General features: G+C 45.5%; 1 protein-coding gene across 1 annotated transcript; it reads right to left on the bottom strand.

Moving 5' to 3' along the window:
- Nucleotides 1–3,863: 3,863 nt before the first annotated feature.
- On the bottom strand, nt 3,864–16,662 carry LOC128444085 (zinc finger protein 536). Its single transcript, XM_053426390.1, has 5 exons — nt 16,603–16,662; nt 12,269–14,012; nt 5,364–6,293; nt 4,903–4,921; nt 3,864–4,140 (listed from the first exon to the last, which is right to left on the bottom strand). The coding sequence occupies exons 1-5, from the start codon at nt 16,660–16,662 to the stop codon at nt 3,864–3,866; spliced, it is 3,030 nt and encodes a 1,009-aa protein (XP_053282365.1).
- Nucleotides 16,663–17,260: the final 598 nt, after the last annotated feature.

Here is a 17,260-nt window from a genome sequence, read left to right as displayed (position 1 = left end):
CCCTCTGTCTAACACTTCAACGTGTTCCTCTGTGATTCATGGTTACAGTAAACCATTATGTGCTGATGTCATTTGACATCACTTCCCAAAAACTGAGGGCTGTCTCAGCCTTTTCACCCCCCCCCCCCCCCCCCCCCCGCCCCTGCCTCCTTCTCTCTATCATGCTCCTCATCAGGGCTCAGACAGCTGCGCTCAGACGAACGCATCTACATAAAGAAGGTGTTTTTGGGGGGGGAAAAGTGGGGAAACTCACAGAAGGTGCGAGCAATAAAAGGTAATGCTCCATCTGTTGGTGTATAATAACCTGATGGCCGTGAAGGACACACACACACACACACACACGCACACACAGACACAAACCAGTCAGAGAGAGGATAAGGCCTGACACATCTGAATATCATCAGGATGGCAAAGAGGGGTTTGTGTGTGTGTGTGTGTGTGTGTGTGTGTGTGTGTGTGTGTGTGTGTGTGTCTGTGTGTCTGTGTGGGAGAGAGAGAGAGAGAGAGTTAGAGCAGTAAAGTGAGAGAGCGAGGGCAAGCTGTCTGGGAGGAGCAACAGTTAAAAGAAAAGCTTTGTCAAAAATGCTGCGACAGATCAGTTTGTGACGCACGTTGAACCTGTCAATCAACAGAAGTGGAAAAGCAGGAAATATGGATGGGCAGTTTTTCTTTCTTTCCTTCTTTCTTTCTTTCTTACGCTCACTTATTAAGTGATGTTTTGTTTGAAGTTGATATAAATTTGTCACATCCTTGATAAACCAAGTTTTATTAAACGCATTTAAACGACGTGAGCGCTCCTATAACACTTTCATGAAGTCAGTTAATAATAAGCCAAAAGGTCTCGTGGCTACATCAGTCGCTGGCCGCCCTGCTTGACTCCCCACCCCCCCCCCCCCCTCTGTGGTCTTTCTTTCTCCTCCTCTTCCTCGTCATCCTGGGTCTGCCCCCCCCCCCCCCCCCCCACACCCCCTCCCACCAGAGGAGAGGGGAAGTCCAAGAGAGGGCAACCTCCAAATAAGTTCCATTAATCACAGGCAAGAGTCTAATGTAACTAATATTTTACAATTAGAGGAGACAGCAGTGGGCTCGGAGCCATCCATCTCTTCACCACATGATCCTCCGTTCATGGGCCGCTCCAGCCACAGCTTCAGACCAGCCGCACACACACACACACACACACACACACAAACACAAAGACACACACACGCATACACATACACATACAGTGTGCTATACATGCTCACGTGTACACATGCACAAATAGTCTGAACAGGAAATGGGGGGGGGGGGGGTTGTATGGCTGGGTGGTGACGAGAGAAAGAGTGAGGATGTGTAAATAGTTAAAGAAAAAACGTAATTTTAACAGTTTGGGTCATTTTCCCATGGGTTGTGTTGACACTGAACTCGTCCTAGGTAATTACGGAGATCAGGGAACACGGCGTCATCGCTGCAACTCCATCAATCAGGCTGTAAATGAGTTTATCCTCATAATCTAATCCACTTTATCGTGAGAGAAGACTTAACGTGAGTACACCTGAAATTCTCACGTTGCACAGGAAACTCACGTTGCACAGGAAATTGATGTTTATACATAACATCGACTGTTTTTAAAGATAGACGACTCCTCTCCACTTCCTACCACAATCAAGTGAGACAAAATATCCTAAAATTATTGGGACATTATATTACAATATTTGAAAATAATTTCTCCGACGTGTACTTCTGTGTTCCATCCTCTAACATGGAGGAGGCGGGATTTATGACCGTTCCTGCAGCCAGCCTCTAGGGGGCGATGAAAATGCTTTGGCTTCACTTTCGGGAAGCTGTCATGTCGTCTATCTTTATATACGGTCCATGATGCTTGACTATAGCAAGTATTCTACGTCAGAGAAGAACCATGAGCGCCGTCTGCTGCATAAACTGTGATGAATGATCACAGCAGCTTGAGGTGGAGCTGTTCAGCTTCACTTTTATCTTAAAAAAAAACTTTCTCCAATCTAAATGTTTTGTGTCAAAACTCTGTGAAACCAAATGTTGTTGCTTTTATTCTCTGTCTTTTGTACAAATTAAACAAATGAAGGTATATTGTGTTTATCTGTTGAGCTTTAGCTCATTAGAACTAGGCTAGATGTTCCCCCCACTTCCTGTCTTTGTGCTAGGCTAAACTAACCATTAGTGGATATCAGCCCAGTATTAAACTATTTATCAAATACAGAACAGTTCTTTGAAGGACAAGTTTGTAGTCAGGGCTGGAATCTTGGGAGTAAATGTCTGGTCAGATTTGTATTATTATTATTTATATGTTCTTTCTTCAGATATCTGTTGATTTGAAAAATAATTTTACCAATTCTATCAGACAATCCAGACTTTATTCATAAAGAACCTTTCAACAAATTAATTTCAGCTCAAAGTGTTTTTACAAGGGATTGACAAAAGGTTTAATAAATGATTAATACGTTCAGAATGCTCTCATACATTGGAAAAGGTTATAGAAAAACAATAAAATGTTAGCAAAACAAGAGAGAAAGTAATAATAATAAGAAAAAAAATATTAAATAGATACAGAAAGATTAAATAATACATTACAATAAATTTAACATCTTACAAATTATAAAACACTACATGAATGCCATGTTGAAAAGATGGGTTTTAAGTTTACGTTTAAAAACATCTACATTTCCATCTCCTCTCATTTCATTCTCAACAGTTTTTTTTATGCAAACTTGTTCAGCTCATGTTTAGGGAAGTTTTTACATTTCCATAAGAGCTTCAGGTTCTTTCCATTGATTGTAAAACCTGCTCATGTTTCTCGGTGACACACGTTGAAACTCAAATATAACGTCAGCACCTGGATTTTTACCGAATTCCCCCTTGTTCTAGAAGTAAGTACATATTTGCGTGAGGGCCGTAAACATGTATATCTTTGCATCTGCCTGCATGTCGTCCCATGTGTGTGAGTGTGAGTGTGTTGTGTTGTGCCGTGGGAGTGTGTGTTGTGTGTCGCAGGCTGACATAATGACCATGATGACAGTGGCGGGGCCGTCGGGGGCCAGAGGAGCTGAATGGTGACGGATGACACAGACCTGAGCTCTGATGGCACACAGACAGTGAGTGATGACTGCACATCCTTCCCAGAGCTCCACCCTTCATTATCTCTACGGGGAGAGGCCCGGCACAAAGGCAGGCCGCGCTGCCCTCTCGCTGCCCTCAAACGACATCTGCTCATGGAGACAGCCGCACTACCGCTCCTCTTTCACCTCGCTGTCGCTCCATCTATCTCCATCTATGGTGATCTTCCCTCGCTCCTTTTCTCTCTCCTTTTCTCTCACTCTCTGTCACCCTCTCCGCGGAGGGTACACGGAGGTCAGACAATGAGATAATGACTCACCCCTTTCAAGCTTTCAAATCAGGGGGCCTTTTTCTCTCTCTCCCTCTATCTCTCTGTCTCTCTGTCCTGACTGAGTGTGCTTTCATTCTTAATCCCGTCTTTATCGATCTTCTCATATTCTCTTGTTCTCACGTGTCTGAGGGGGGCCTGCCCTGATGCCCCATGAGGAGACGGACAGTTTAGTTGAACTGGTTAACCGCTTCACAGGGAGATGAGACTCACCAACCCGAAGCCATCCGACTGTGACATGACTATAATCTCAAAAACAGCTGTCCTAACTGGGCCTGCTAAATAAGAATGCATCCCCACATGATGAGACCCTCTGAAGCCCCACAGCATCCTCAACCGCTTAGAGTGGTGAACGTTGCCATCTAGTGTTTGGGCGTGAGCGGTGCAGGGACGAGCCTGTTCCCGTTTAAAAGGGGGGGGGGGGGGGGGGGGGGGCTCAGTGAGACTAATGAGCATGCAGACAGGTTCAACCAGGGGTCACCATCTGGCCAATTACCACTGCTGGCACATTGGAGCCGACCTGAACTGTCATCACAAACACATCACTCCATGTCCAAACTGCCCGGCAATATGTCACCATGCCACTCGACGTGCCATACAGTATGGAGAGGATGGGGGCAACAGGAGACAGCCCCTGTGACAGAGCCACCTGGTCAGCGCCGCAGACAGGACAGGCTGCCGGGCCACCTGCTTGCTGGGATCGTAGAGGACACTCCACGGCCCTCTCAATGTCAGCTACCTGTCTGGAGGTGCGGTTTGATTGACAGGCGTTTATGGTGTCAGTCTGACGGGAAGTGTGCCGGATCAATGTGCAGCGAACGGAAAAAAGGTGAGAGAGATGCCTGAACTAAGAGAACTGGTCTAAATGTCTGAGATGCTACTGGGATACACTGTTTTTTTTTAAACAAACGCTGGTTGTGTTTGAAAACCACGGGATTTGCTAAAAAGGGGGCAATTTAAATCTGCCATATTTCAAACGACATTATCTCTCATAAAAACGAGGGAGAAACACGAAGGCTGTCACGGCTCTGACAGAAGTTGAAGGAGGAGGAGGGGGGGGGGTGCTTTTTTTTGGTGTGGGGGAATATTATAATAACCATCTGTACAATCAAATACAAAAAGTACGTCTTGCTGTTAGAATCACAAAGAAAAGGGAACAGATGTTAATCCCTAATGGAGTTGACAGGCACTTTCCTGTCTTTCACATGAGCATATTGAGTTTCTGAATAAGAGGGGGATCAGAGGGAAGGTGTATCATGTTGCACTCATAATACATGCATATCAAAGACCCCAGCTGTTGGATTCCCTCTCCTGAGAGACGGCATTATTAAATCTGCACTCAGCAAGCACATCACACCAGCGCAAGGGCTTTAAGCCTCTCTCCATCAGCGGGCCCCACTGGCTCGGGCGATTTGTAACCTATCACACGCCGATATCATCATCCTCTTTTTTTAAAGTGTAGGGGGTAATCAGTGGCACACACCTGTGTCTTCTTTAGCCCTTACTTCAGATCAGAGATAAGATCTGGCGAGAAGAAGGAGAAGAAGAAGAAGAAGAAAAAAAACTTAAGTGCTGTGAGTATATGGGGAGCGTGTTGTTCGTAATTGGAATGATTCATTCACACGCTCACACGCGCTCTTCACACGTCTGCTGTCAGGTGATGAGGGCTGAGACACTGCCAGAAAGTTTTAGGGGGGATTTTTATATAGCATCTACCTTGTTGCTGACAATGTCACAGAGGAAACGATACAAAACATTTATTATCTTTGTAGAATTGTATTAACTGATTGTGATCCTGTAATTGTAAGATGAGAGGAGATGGCAAGATTGGCATAAAACTGAAGGACTAGTCTTTGTCCACTAGGTGGCAATAGATACCTTCAAATCTGGTGAGTGCTGGCCATATCTTGATAACTGTGACAGCTGAGTTACACATACATGACATGACATATAAGCTGATGCTCACCTGATGCAACTTCGTTCTCCATGTTCCCTCCTGGGTTCAGACCGGCGCTGTGTGCAGAGGCAGGTGCACCGCTCAGGCTCCCCTGGGCCCTGAGGAAGGAGAGCAGGCCGCCCTGGTACTGGAGTGGATCGGCCTGTCCTGGAGTCAGGTTCTCCAGAGAGTGGATGGGAGACTCGGCCACGCCTCTGCCCCACTGCCCCGGCTTCTCCTGCATCTCTGGACCCGGGAAGTCAGTGCTGGCATGCTCCAGCAGCTCCTGCAGCTCGGGCACATTATTTTTCAGCATCTGCCACTTGGCAGCGTCGTCATTCTCGTCCTCCCCCCCTTGCTCGGATTTCTCAAATTCCCCCTCACCATTGTGACAAGTGGAGCCTCCTCTCTGTGTGCTCATCTCCTCTTTTGTTGCCTGCACCAAAAGGTCACACTGATACCCAGGTTTCCCACTGAGCTCGGCTGCGGCGTTGGGGTAACTTTGTAGCCGCCGGGTAATGGAGGAGGACAGTCCATTGCTGAAAACGCCAGACATCTGCACCAGTACAGCAGGAGACATGGCTGAATGGGAGGGGACAGACTCTGGCCTGACAGACAGGTCTAAGGGCTCATACTGGGACTTACTGGTTTGAGCGGATAAAGAGCCGTCTACGTGTTTGTCAGTGAGGTCAGGCTGCTTGTTGACGAGCAGGGGGGTTTCCCTGTGGTTCTCCAGACCTTGGTAGTGACCTGCGGCCGGGCTCCAGTCTTCTCTGGATCTGGGTCGGAGCTTGGAGTTGGGGCTGGAGCTGCTGCTGCTGCTGCTGGGCTGCAGCGGAGAAGAAAGATCCCTGCTGTTCTGCCAGTGGGGGAAGTGGTAGCGGTCCAGATGGAAACCGAGGGAGGCTGTCTGTGCAGCGGTGTAGTCACTGGAGAGGGGACACCTGTAGACTTTCTCACCTACCACAGAGAAAAACAGCAAAAACATAATACAAAACAAATGAGATCAGGAAACTATGTGTACATGAGGCACACTGAGCATTTTGTTCTGAGAAAAGTAGCAACAACTGTTGTCTAAACATGAAAAATGCTGCAATCCCACACCAGGCTGAGTTGAATGATTTAAGCACTGCCCTGCAGTAAATCAAGCTTGTAATCAGCTTTCAGCTCCAGTGATCCATCATTTTACAGTATGGACGCCACCACCATGTGCAATAAATACACCCAAAGATGTTAACACCAAACAAGATTCTTCCAGAAATAATAAACAGGGGAAATTGTAAAGCTACCAGAACAAGGCAGATGTCGAATGGAAAAAAACTCATTCCATCAAAAACCAGTAAGTGGGGATCCCAGTCAGAAATAACAAAAGTCCAACATGCGAGTGCTTCTGATTAACTGCACCGTGAAGTGCAGTTGAGTTTATTTTCGCTTCATACTTGAAAAATGGTGCGGTGGCAACATAATTCAGAAAGTACAAAGTGTATTATTGTGGTGAATGACAAAGGGCAATTTTTCTCCCTTTAGCCGATGAATAATATCCATCTGGATACAAGGTTTGATCCTCCACACCATAACTTTTAATTAAAGGTAATTTAAATGTCCTTTTCCCTCTGTTTACCCACAGTTTAATCCTTATAGCTATCACAGAAACACCCTCCAGGGTTAAACACACTCCCTGTGACCATTTTGAGTTAGTGATTGTCTGGGACCTCAGCCTTGCACTGTCTTTAAATAGCCCAGCTGTTTCGCTGCCATTCCAATTACAGTAAAAGTCATCCGACGCCATTAAGCCACAAATATTGGCAGTTTATTGCCCAACACTCTCCTGGCATTTGAAGGTCAGGTCATACATTATACTGTGTCTTTTAGGGATGCGTCTGGGATAGGGAGATAAACCCACGACCATTAATTTAATTCCATGCATATTGATGCCTTATTGTTCTTCTTTAATGGACTAATATCTGAGTTACAACAGTGATTCATCCCCGCCAGAGAAATATCAATTTCATACACCTCGAGATCTGACCCTGAGGTAATTCACTGAGGTAAATCTCAATCTAATGATCTGCAGTTGTTACTTTACTTCATGGCAAACTTTAATAGAAAAAAACCACCATTGTGAGCTGACTGGTAATAAAAGGGGAGGCGGGTTTTCCACCATTTGAAATGTACAAAATCGTAAAATAATACCCGTGAATTAATCAAACGGGGCTGAGCTGAACATCGTGGAAATATCACGGCTACGATGGCAAATTCATGTCCTTGAATTAAAGATAGACGACCCTGTTTTTCCGCTTTACAGCATGTATGTGTGTGTGTGTGTGTGTGTGTGTGTGTGCAATGTTTACAGTATGTTTGATTTAACGCGTGCGTACATTAAACGTGCACGCTCCCACCCGCACGGTGTGTGTAAGAGCGGGAAAGAGACTTCAACAGTGCCACACCCTTGTCTCCAGTAACAAGACACACAAAAAAAATCCAAAGAGCTTAATGGAACTCTTTGAGACACACGCCATACATCTCAATTATTCTGTGGCTTTAATTACGATGACATTAGGGGGCCGGCTCCGAATGCCGGCAAAAAAAACACACACATCTGACCTCATCTTTCAGCACGAGGCTTCTTCCTCAACCCATTTGCCAGCCTCCACACGGAGAGAGCGGTAAAAAAAAAAGAAACACACAACACAAAGACCGAAAAGACTCTGCCTTTTTCTCTCTCTTCCGTTTGGACGGGTGCCATCTTTGTGATTGCCTGGTTCATGCTAACTTAATCAGTTTAAGATTTACTTACACTGCCGAGGCTCACATTATGTGAGGGGAGTAATTTTAGAGCTTAGATTTATCAAGCAAAAAACTCCAATTACTGCATCATTACAAACCCGAGCCTCTCTCACCTAACACAGAGCATCTAATGAAGTGATGCGTGTGAGTTATCTGCTCTTACTGGATGTGCAAGGCGAAGAGAGAGGGGTGTGGGGGGGGGGAAAGGTAAATAAATAAGGGGAGAAATGCCTGAAGTGAGTCTATGGAAGGAAAAGCATGCAGCTGGGCTCGGACAAGTGATTCATTTCATATGGAAATAGGCTTCAAGATTTACAGCCATGCATCAGCGTCAATGCAATCACGGGGCTCACATACTATATGCTTACACAGGCATTTGCCAGTTACACTGAGGACGTCAAACTGTACATGCGGTGCAGCTTTGGCTGTTTTTCTATACGTGCAATCAGGCACCTGAGAGAGAAAAGCAGAGATACATGGTAGCTGGTCGGGTTTAAGATGAAACAGAGTGAGAGCGAGAGTCACACACAAGACTGGGGAGAAAAACAGGGGCACCAGATGTTCTTTGATGTTTATAATAGCATATATTATTAATATTAATTAGACCACATAGTCAATGACGCATTTGGGACGTTTCCAAGTCAATTAAGCCAAATGGCATTCAGGAGACGGCGGAACAATATTTCAAGGCAGGTGTTCAGAACTCCCTGGGTAAATCTTTTTATCTGCATGCTAGGAAAACAAGCATTTTGAGCTTAATTTGAGCCTCATATCTGCAATAATAATTAAAAAGAGGATTAAAAGACAGAAGTGAGAGGAAGAGGGGGAAAAGCCAACAGGTAATCAGTTCTACACAAACCAGTCGGGCTGACTGTGATCTCCGAATAAGAGCGGAGCTTGAGAAGCCGGAACACAGGAGCAAGCCAGATAAGAAGCGGTTTAGTTAAAAAAGATGCTTTTTACTGTCAGTGATCACAAAGAGGGAGGCTGGTGTCACTGGAGAAGTAGAATGAAAGTGATATTCTGTACAGCAGCAGCTTTATCTGTGTTTCTGGGTAAACCGCTGCTCATATTACCATTCACAGTTTTACAGACGCTTATCATTTCAGGCTCCCTTGGCTTTAAACGCTTACAGTAAAAGTGGCATTAAAAAAAAAAAGGGACAAAAACACATGTGGGGACAACATCATTACATGGTGTCTGCTCATTGACCTTGAGGTTAAGAGTATTGAATGGGACTAATTAATAACTGTCAGAGCATTTTATGTTTGGGCATGCTTTTTTTATTTGGCGCTGGGATCTCACTGGTCCAATGTAGGTCAGAGGCCTGAAGTGTGCACCCTTCACTGGTTTGTCATTTTAAAGAAGAGCTGTTACTCTTAATCTCAGATTATAATTAAAGTCAAAGTGCATGTTCCAATCTGCCCTGATTAGATATTGAGAGAAGTAATTCGTAACACACGCCCTCTATAGAAATCAAAGCGCCGTTTCTAATTTGAGATGCCACTTATTTGTGGTTAAGATCTAAATCCGACCCTGTATCTGGATGTATCAGGCAAAGAAGCCGTCTCTCACCCTGACAGCCATGACTGTACTATATTTGCTATCCATATTGAGGACATCAATAACTTCATGACCACCATAGGCTGACTATGAATAATGCAGCCAGTAATTCTGGACTAATCAATGTTCCTCAAGCTGAACATCTGGCAGTGGTAATTCCTCCTCATGCATCTCCGCTCTCCTGAATTAGAAAACGCTCGCTTTCTGCCGCTCTCTCTCTTTTTTTCCTCCTCCTCGTCCAAACCATCCAGACAGACAGACTTGATCAGTTACAACCCCCCACCCCTGAAAAAAGCCAAACTTATCCCTGTTATTAAACCCTCATCAAGTGGTGCGTGTTCTCCATATGTGTAGGATTTACCTATCTGTCCCGCAGCAGACCTGTGTGTTGAGCCAGGGCCAGCAGCGTGTGATTGTGTTAATTAATCTGTCATTGTGAGCGCAGGGAGCAGCTGCAGAGGTCTCTGGGATATATTGTCAGAGCTAAACAATGCGGTGCTAAGCCCCCAGAGTGAGTCTACCATTACACAGGACTAAGAACAGAGAGGAGAGGAGGAGAGGGGGAGAGGGAGCCTGCCGGATCCATCATTGACTAAAGCAATGACGCCTGACCTTTACAATGAATTAGTTTCCATGCTTAATATTGACTGAAATTAGAGTCTGATACAGAATGTGCCATCCCAGAACTGTGCGTGCTCAAATCCTCGGCTATAGCCGGCTATCATAAATGTTTCTGGAAGTGGCACCGTATGGTCGTGAAGATAGCGAGGAGGAAGGGAAGTAAAGACAACGGAGCCTGAATACGGTTCTTAAAGAGCGACCGGAGAGGGATTTAGACATCGACGGCAAGCATTTACATGTAAATACGCAGATACCAGTATGTGTGCACAATATGGAAACAAAACATCTAATGAGATTAGACTTGATCCATTTATCTCTGCTATGCGGCCATCATTTAAGAGGATGGTGGATCGAATCCCACAGGAGCGCATCATGGCTCCGTGTGCATAACAGCAGAGGGAGAAAATAACCATAGTCGAAAAAAAGCTGAGAGGAAACGAGACAAAAGTTTGGTTTTTATTTCGCCTCTCTCCTCTTAACAACGCTGTCATAGCAGTGATTTAGGCTCATGATAACATGTAAGCAGGATGCCATGACAAGAAAGGCATTTACCCAGAGAGCCAAATCATCCAAATCACCAGGTGGAACAGAAGACTATCAATAAAAATACCAGGTGGTAGATCAAATCATAAAAATCACTGGGTGGTATATATCAAATCATTAAAAACACCAGATGGCATGCATTAACATCTTGTGCCCCCGTAGGCAAGGGGTGGGGATGTGACAGATATAAAATAGAGGGTACTAATTATCCCTACAATTCAACATGATGCCATTATCTTTTAAAAGGAAGACAAAGTCCTGGTGGATGACAGTAATGTCTGTGGTGCTGCTGACCCTGTGCTCCGGGCCCACCTACAGAGAGTGGGAAGAAAGACGAGGGCACAGCTTCTGATTTTTATATCTTTAAAAAAGAAATAAAGATTATAAGAGGCACTAATCTGATTCTAGTCCTTTTGTTGCTGAGTTTCTTGGCTGAGCTCTAACACACTAATCATGTCCACTTGTTTCCATCATTTCAGCCATTTTATTCTCATGCTAGAGACATGTAATCCTGTAATAACACAGACACGACCGAATAAAGAGACGCTCAAGCCATTCAGTATGTCACATCCATACAGTTGCCGTGGTCATCATGACGATAGCCGCTGAGCACTGGACGGGAGAATCCGGTTATTCTCCCCAAATTATCTTCATGGGCTGTGTGCCAGAACGTGACTGTCAGCTGCTCTTCCAGCGCCCTGGTTAAATCTCTGGAGAATGTCCGAGTGAGCCCGCGTGAGAATGCAGCAAGAAAATGTCTGGAGAAATTCACTGCAAGCGACTTGATGTGTTGATGACGTGTCTAACGCGCGACAAGTGTACGCAAATATCTCAGGATGAAGACAAAATGTCAACTTGGAGATTCGAGAGCTACACGCCGGTGTCGGTGCTCTGTAAGCAAAAACACATCATTTACGCAACGTAATTAATACGTCATGATGCTCGGCTCCTACCCTTCACCTGAGGGTCCCGTGGATTGTCTGACGCAGACACTCTCAGACATTCTCCAGAGATTGTGTCTGACAACGTCTTGTGGACGGAGAAGAGAACCATAACTTTGTTCATTTAAATCTGTCTCAGATCGTTTGTCGCGTTTCTTCTAATTTTTTGTTCGTCTCGCTACTTTAACCAGTCAAATAAAGTCAAAATGGAAAAAATAATGATCGACATTGAAGCAGCAGAGGTTGAGATATAACGATTTTTGGTTCAGAGTATGAAAAATAGTCTAGTCTCCTCTGGGTAGTTCTTTTCTAACTCTGAACAGTGAGCAATGAACACTATTAGTTGTTTTCACTGGTTGAATAGTTGTAGTTCTTATTGATTGTTGAGAAAACGTTATGTCTAAAGTTGTTATAATTCTCCTTTAACAAGATATTAAATACCCCTCTTTTAAAATAATCAGCTTTTCTTGACTGTTTTACCTGAAGCTGGAGAGGAGGATCGTGGTTGCTGGTCCAGGGCGCTGCCGGAGAGGGAGTTCCCCGTCTCGGTGATGATGTCCGTTGGCCCGTGATGACTCACGCTGCCGGTGCTGCCGGGTCTGCTGATGGTCTTAGTGTCTGGGTCACTGAGACACAGCTTCCCATCGTCTGCAGGGAGACATCTCTCAGACAAGTAGGAGGTCTGGTCTTTAGGGTTGAACATTTGCTGTTCAACAGGCAGCGCTTGTGTCATCATCTGCCAGCCTGGGTAACCACCGCTGCTGTTGAATGCTTCCCTACTAGACATGACTTTCTGCAGATATTCCATGCCGCTGGAGCTCAGCTGGGGGGGCAGATGATTCAAGGCCAACAGCGAGGAGCTCTCTGCGTCGGTCAGAGGACCGGAGGAAATCATCCTCCCCAACATCTCCCTCACCTTCATGTCAACGCCGGCTGTGGTGAGTACCTGGTTATAATCTGGATGTTCAGCTCTCTCAGCCGCGAGGAACCTGTTGTGGATGCGGGAGATGTACTGCGAGTAGAGGTTGCTCTGATGCTCCTGCGACAGGTTGCTCAGTTTATAAGGGTCGTGCTCGGCAGGGAGGTTGCTCTTTGCTGCGAGCTTGTTGAGGTGGACCTTCATGTGGTTCTTGAGAAACCAGGGCTCTTTGAAGCGACGGCCGCAGATCTGACAGCAGTGCTCAAAAGAGTCCTTGTGCTTCCTCATGTGACCCTTCAGGAACCAGGCCTGGCTGAAGGTCTGGCCACACACCTCGCAAGGGAACTCACCGGCAGGCTTCCCCTTGTCGCCCGTCCCGACGGGAGGCTTCTGACCTGAGCCTGAATCTGCGGTTATATGCACCATCTCAACATGGCCGATGAGCTCCTCCTCGTGCGACGCGGCGAACTCGCACAAGGTGCATTTGTAGGGTTTATGAAGGATCCTGATGTGACGCTCCAGTTCCTGCTGCTTCCTGAACTTCCCCTTACAGAATGAGCAGCGGAAGCCAGTGGGCTGAGGCTGGACGGGCTCCTCCTGGACAGTAGTTGCCTCGGGGGATGTGGATGTATGGGGCTGGATCTCTGCAGCACTGGAGTTGCTTAAGAACTGGTTTGGGGTTGGGACTGTCTGTGACAGCTGGGGATTTTTAAGTTGGGGTAAATTAGATGTTTGCTGCTGGCTAACATGACCGGCTCGCATCTGCCTGTCTCTGAGTATCGCCCTCTCTTCGAGCTCGTGAAGCAGCCGGTTTTCCTCTCTGATCCTCCCACGGCCTTTACCCAGAAGGCCTTGCTTGTGCGTGCGGAGGTGGATCTTCAGGTTGCCCTTCTGTGCTGCCCGATGGTCGCAGTACGGGCACTTGAAGGGCTTCTCCCCGGTGTGCGTGCGCATGTGGAGCGAGAGGATGCTGTTGAAGCGGAAACGCTTCCCACACAGCGGGCAGGGGTACTTCCTGTTCTTGCGGTTGTCGTCCTGGTCAGAATTCACCTGGGAGACGATGCTTTCATTCGTGACTCTCAGGAACTGGGACAGCTCAACTCTCCCATTCATGCTGCTGAGAATCCTGGCGTCCATGATTTGATTGGCCAGAAGCGCCATCTGGCTTCTAATTGGATGGGAGGAGGGGGTAATTAAGCCGTCCTTTTTCGGGGGGGGACCAGCCGATGTTACAGTATGGTGGGCAGGAGCGTCAATGTGGGACAGTCCAAAGGTTAGCAGAGAACTGAGTGCTGACTGTTTGCTCTTATTCAGTCGAGACAGGATGTGGATTCATGTTGTTCACATGAAGCGTCTGTTTGTTGCAGCTCAGACCTAGAGAGAAAACAAAAGGAGCATTAAGCGAATTCAGACTCGGCCAAAAAACAAAGACAGTATTGAACTACATTGATTTCAAGCTTGAAAAGTCCAATAGAAGGCCAGTAAGATCCAAAAAGTGCGATGAGATGCTTTCAATTAAATGTGTAAATCGGTACTTTTGAAACTTCTGTATAATGCTGGTGAAGCAGCACAAATAGGTCAGGAAATAGAGCAGAGCAGGTTCTGACTCTGCTCATCCTGTTAAGTATACCTGTGGTTTTAGATTATTGTTGGAGACTGCGAAAATGCTGATTAAGTCAAACCACACAGGCTTCCTCAACAAATATCTCATCTTTACTTAAGGGTAATGTGCAGATCTTTGTCTAGATCTCATTTTGTGCTGACACACAATCGTCGGCACAAACACACAATCGCACCGCAAACATCAAAGACCTGTGCACTTCCACTTGCCTTTCCTTTGCATTTCACAAATCTTTGAAATGCTTTAAAAAAAAAAGAAAAGAAAAAAAGATTAAAGTAGAAGAGTTAAGCTTTTTCAGCAGGTCTATTGCATATTCGGATAAAACCTTTACCGGGGTAATTATGTCACAGGAGTACGGAGGAAAATAAACAACTTAATGATTCAGAAAATGCAAAGTTAAAGGAGGAATATACCAAAAATGAAGAGCTCACTTCTCCTTCTGCTCTCTCTCTCTCTCTCTCTCCTCTCTCTCTCTCTTTCTTCCTCTCTTTTTTCTGATTCAGCTGTAGCAGCAAAACAAAGCTTCAAATTCACATGGCGCTACAATGGCAGAGGTCACATAAGCGCGCCCTGCCCAGCTCCAGTGCAGCACCAAAGGGCACAGAACAAAGCCTGCACTGTCCACACTGAATTAACACAGGCTTACATCATCCTGGACTGCAACCTCAGTCACTCATGAAAATGATGTACACAAAAAAACACACAGATAACGAGCTGGCAGCGGCGGTTGGTTGGTGTGAGCCGGGTGTTTGCTTTGAGCTATAGATCAGAAATCAGTTTCACCATATGGTACTGACGGGAAAAATAAAAATGTAAGTAAGTATATATCGGAATAAAGTCTCCATATTTGTTAACCTGAGGGGAGGGGGGAGGGGGGGAGGGGGAGAGCAGAGATCCCCCCTCCCACCTCCCGCCCACTTTCAAGGATTACGGTCATTTGGACTATTATTGCATTTGCCTCTATTAATGTCATTACTGTACTGTGGCCTCGGCTGTGTAATGGTGTCCGTTCTAAAGTCTGCATTCAATCAATAATGATTGATCAGACTCCGGTTCAAATGGCTCTATGCGTCTATGCAGCATCTTGTGGTGCAACTGCAACTTTCACAACCGTGTAGCTGTGTGTGTGTGTGTGTGTGCACGTCTTTCACCAAGAGATGCACTTAACTGGCTGTCACATCTACCTACACATTAGGCGGTGTGAAAGTTTTGTATCACAGTTATAGTGACCCAAATTAGCACGTTAGCAGTGTTGTTGCGTTATTGTTAGAATGTGGTGAGAATGTTCCAGACGTTCAAGTTCTACATTTAAAGGTCCAGAGTGTGAGACTCAGGTGAAAGGGATCTATTGGAAATTTAATATAAAATCATCCATGTGATGTTTTCTCCAGTGTGTTTTATCTTAATTGTACAGATTGTTGTTTTCTTTACACTAGAATGGTTCCTTTATATTTAAATACTTTATATTTACATCAGGAGAGGATCCTCTCATATTGAAGCCGCCATGTTTTTTACAGTAGCCCACACTGGACAAACTAAACACCTTTTGAGTTTTTATGACAACTGAAGGTTATCACAGGTTCCATTTTAATGTTTGTCAGAGAGTGAGGTGAAGGCTGTTCAACTGAATCATGCAACTTCACCACAGGATGTCACAGAACTCTACACACTGGACCTTTAATGAATATAATATATTAACCATCAATAAATGCTAAAGAGGCTTTTTGTTTTACAATCAAAACTTCCCATTTAGCAGGTTTAAGTGAAACCTTAGATAAGTAAGTAAGTAAATAAATGATGCGTATAAAAACAACACAACCGATATGAAAACATATGTGACTGCCATGTCACAAGATTTTGCCTGCTCCGATGAAGCTGTCATTGGTGCATGTGACAATAAACTTTGATTTGATTTGATTTGATTTGAGGGGGGTGAAGCCATAATTAAAAAAGGTCAAAACAACAGAGACAAGGAGAAAAGGAGAAAAGGAGAAAAGGTTGGCAGCTGCAGACGTTGACCCTGAATGTCTGAGAGTCAGGATTCATTTGGTGAAGACGATAGTAGTTGCGAATCGACCGGACCGGACAACTGAAGATCTAAAAAAGTTGCTAACTGTCAGGAAACCATTTCATCCCCACGTCTACTTGGCTGATAGTGAGGCAAAACAACCAGAGAGTAACACCAACGAAACGCAACCTTATCCCAAATCAATAGGTCCAGGATGGAGCTACAGGCCTGCAAAAATAAAAGGTCTGACACCGGGTGTGAGCCACCTGCTGCTGCTGCTGCTGCTGCTGCTGCTGCTGCTGCCTGGAGTCGATGGAAACCTCCATCAGTGATGAAAATGTTCGACACGAGAACCGCACAGATAAAGAGCTGCCTGCAGTCGTGTCTGGCGAGAGCAGCGAGTCGGCGCTGAGCCCGGATCAATGTAAGGATACAGGTCTGACCTAACCACATCTGACAGGGAGAAAGTGAGCGAATGATATTAGCATACACTGGATCCACTTCATATTTGCTAAAGTGGTATTCCTCTGATTAACTAAGCACAGCGAGGAGGCATAAAACCTTCATCACTTGTGCGTGTGCGTGTGTGTGTGCGTGTGTGTGTGTGCGTGTGTGTGTTTGTGTGGGCTATGAGAAGGCTAGGAGATGGGGAGCGGCACACGGGGCCATCAGGTGTTTCTCTGTCAGAGTGAATTAGGCTCTTTGGGTGCCGATTGAGAAAGTGCTTGATTGTTATTAAGCATCGTGTCACAGTGGCGCCTCTTAGGTGTGGCCGCGCGTACACGAACAAGGAGCAGGTGTGATTTCGCGCAGGCAATAAAAGAAAAAATGTGACACGTACACATTTAAACCAGCCCAGGGAGCCTGTGCATTCTGCGTGATTTTTAGATCCGACAATATCAAACTATTGTTGGATTTATCGTT

Source organism: Pleuronectes platessa, chromosome 7 (assembly GCF_947347685.1).
Source record: "Pleuronectes platessa chromosome 7, fPlePla1.1, whole genome shotgun sequence".
Classification (NCBI taxonomy): Eukaryota; Metazoa; Chordata; class Actinopteri; order Pleuronectiformes; family Pleuronectidae; genus Pleuronectes; species Pleuronectes platessa.
This window is presented reverse-complemented; position numbering and strand designations above follow the sequence as displayed.

What these genes read in the sequence shown, in the direction of transcription:
- LOC128444085 (XM_053426390.1), bottom strand. Translation starts at nt 16,662, where the DNA reads ATGGAGGTTTCCATCGACTCCAGGCAGCAGCAGCAGCAGCAGCAGCAG. An exon ending in AGCAGCAGCAGCAGCAGCAG is followed by an intron (nt 14,013 to 16,602) that starts GTGGCTCACACC and finishes CGACTGAATAAG; the next exon opens with AGCAAACAGTCAGCACTCAG. An exon ending in ATCCTCCTCTCCAGCTTCAG is followed by an intron (nt 6,294 to 12,268) that starts GTAAAACAGTCA and finishes TCTCTGTGGTAG; the next exon opens with GTGAGAAAGTCTACAGGTGT.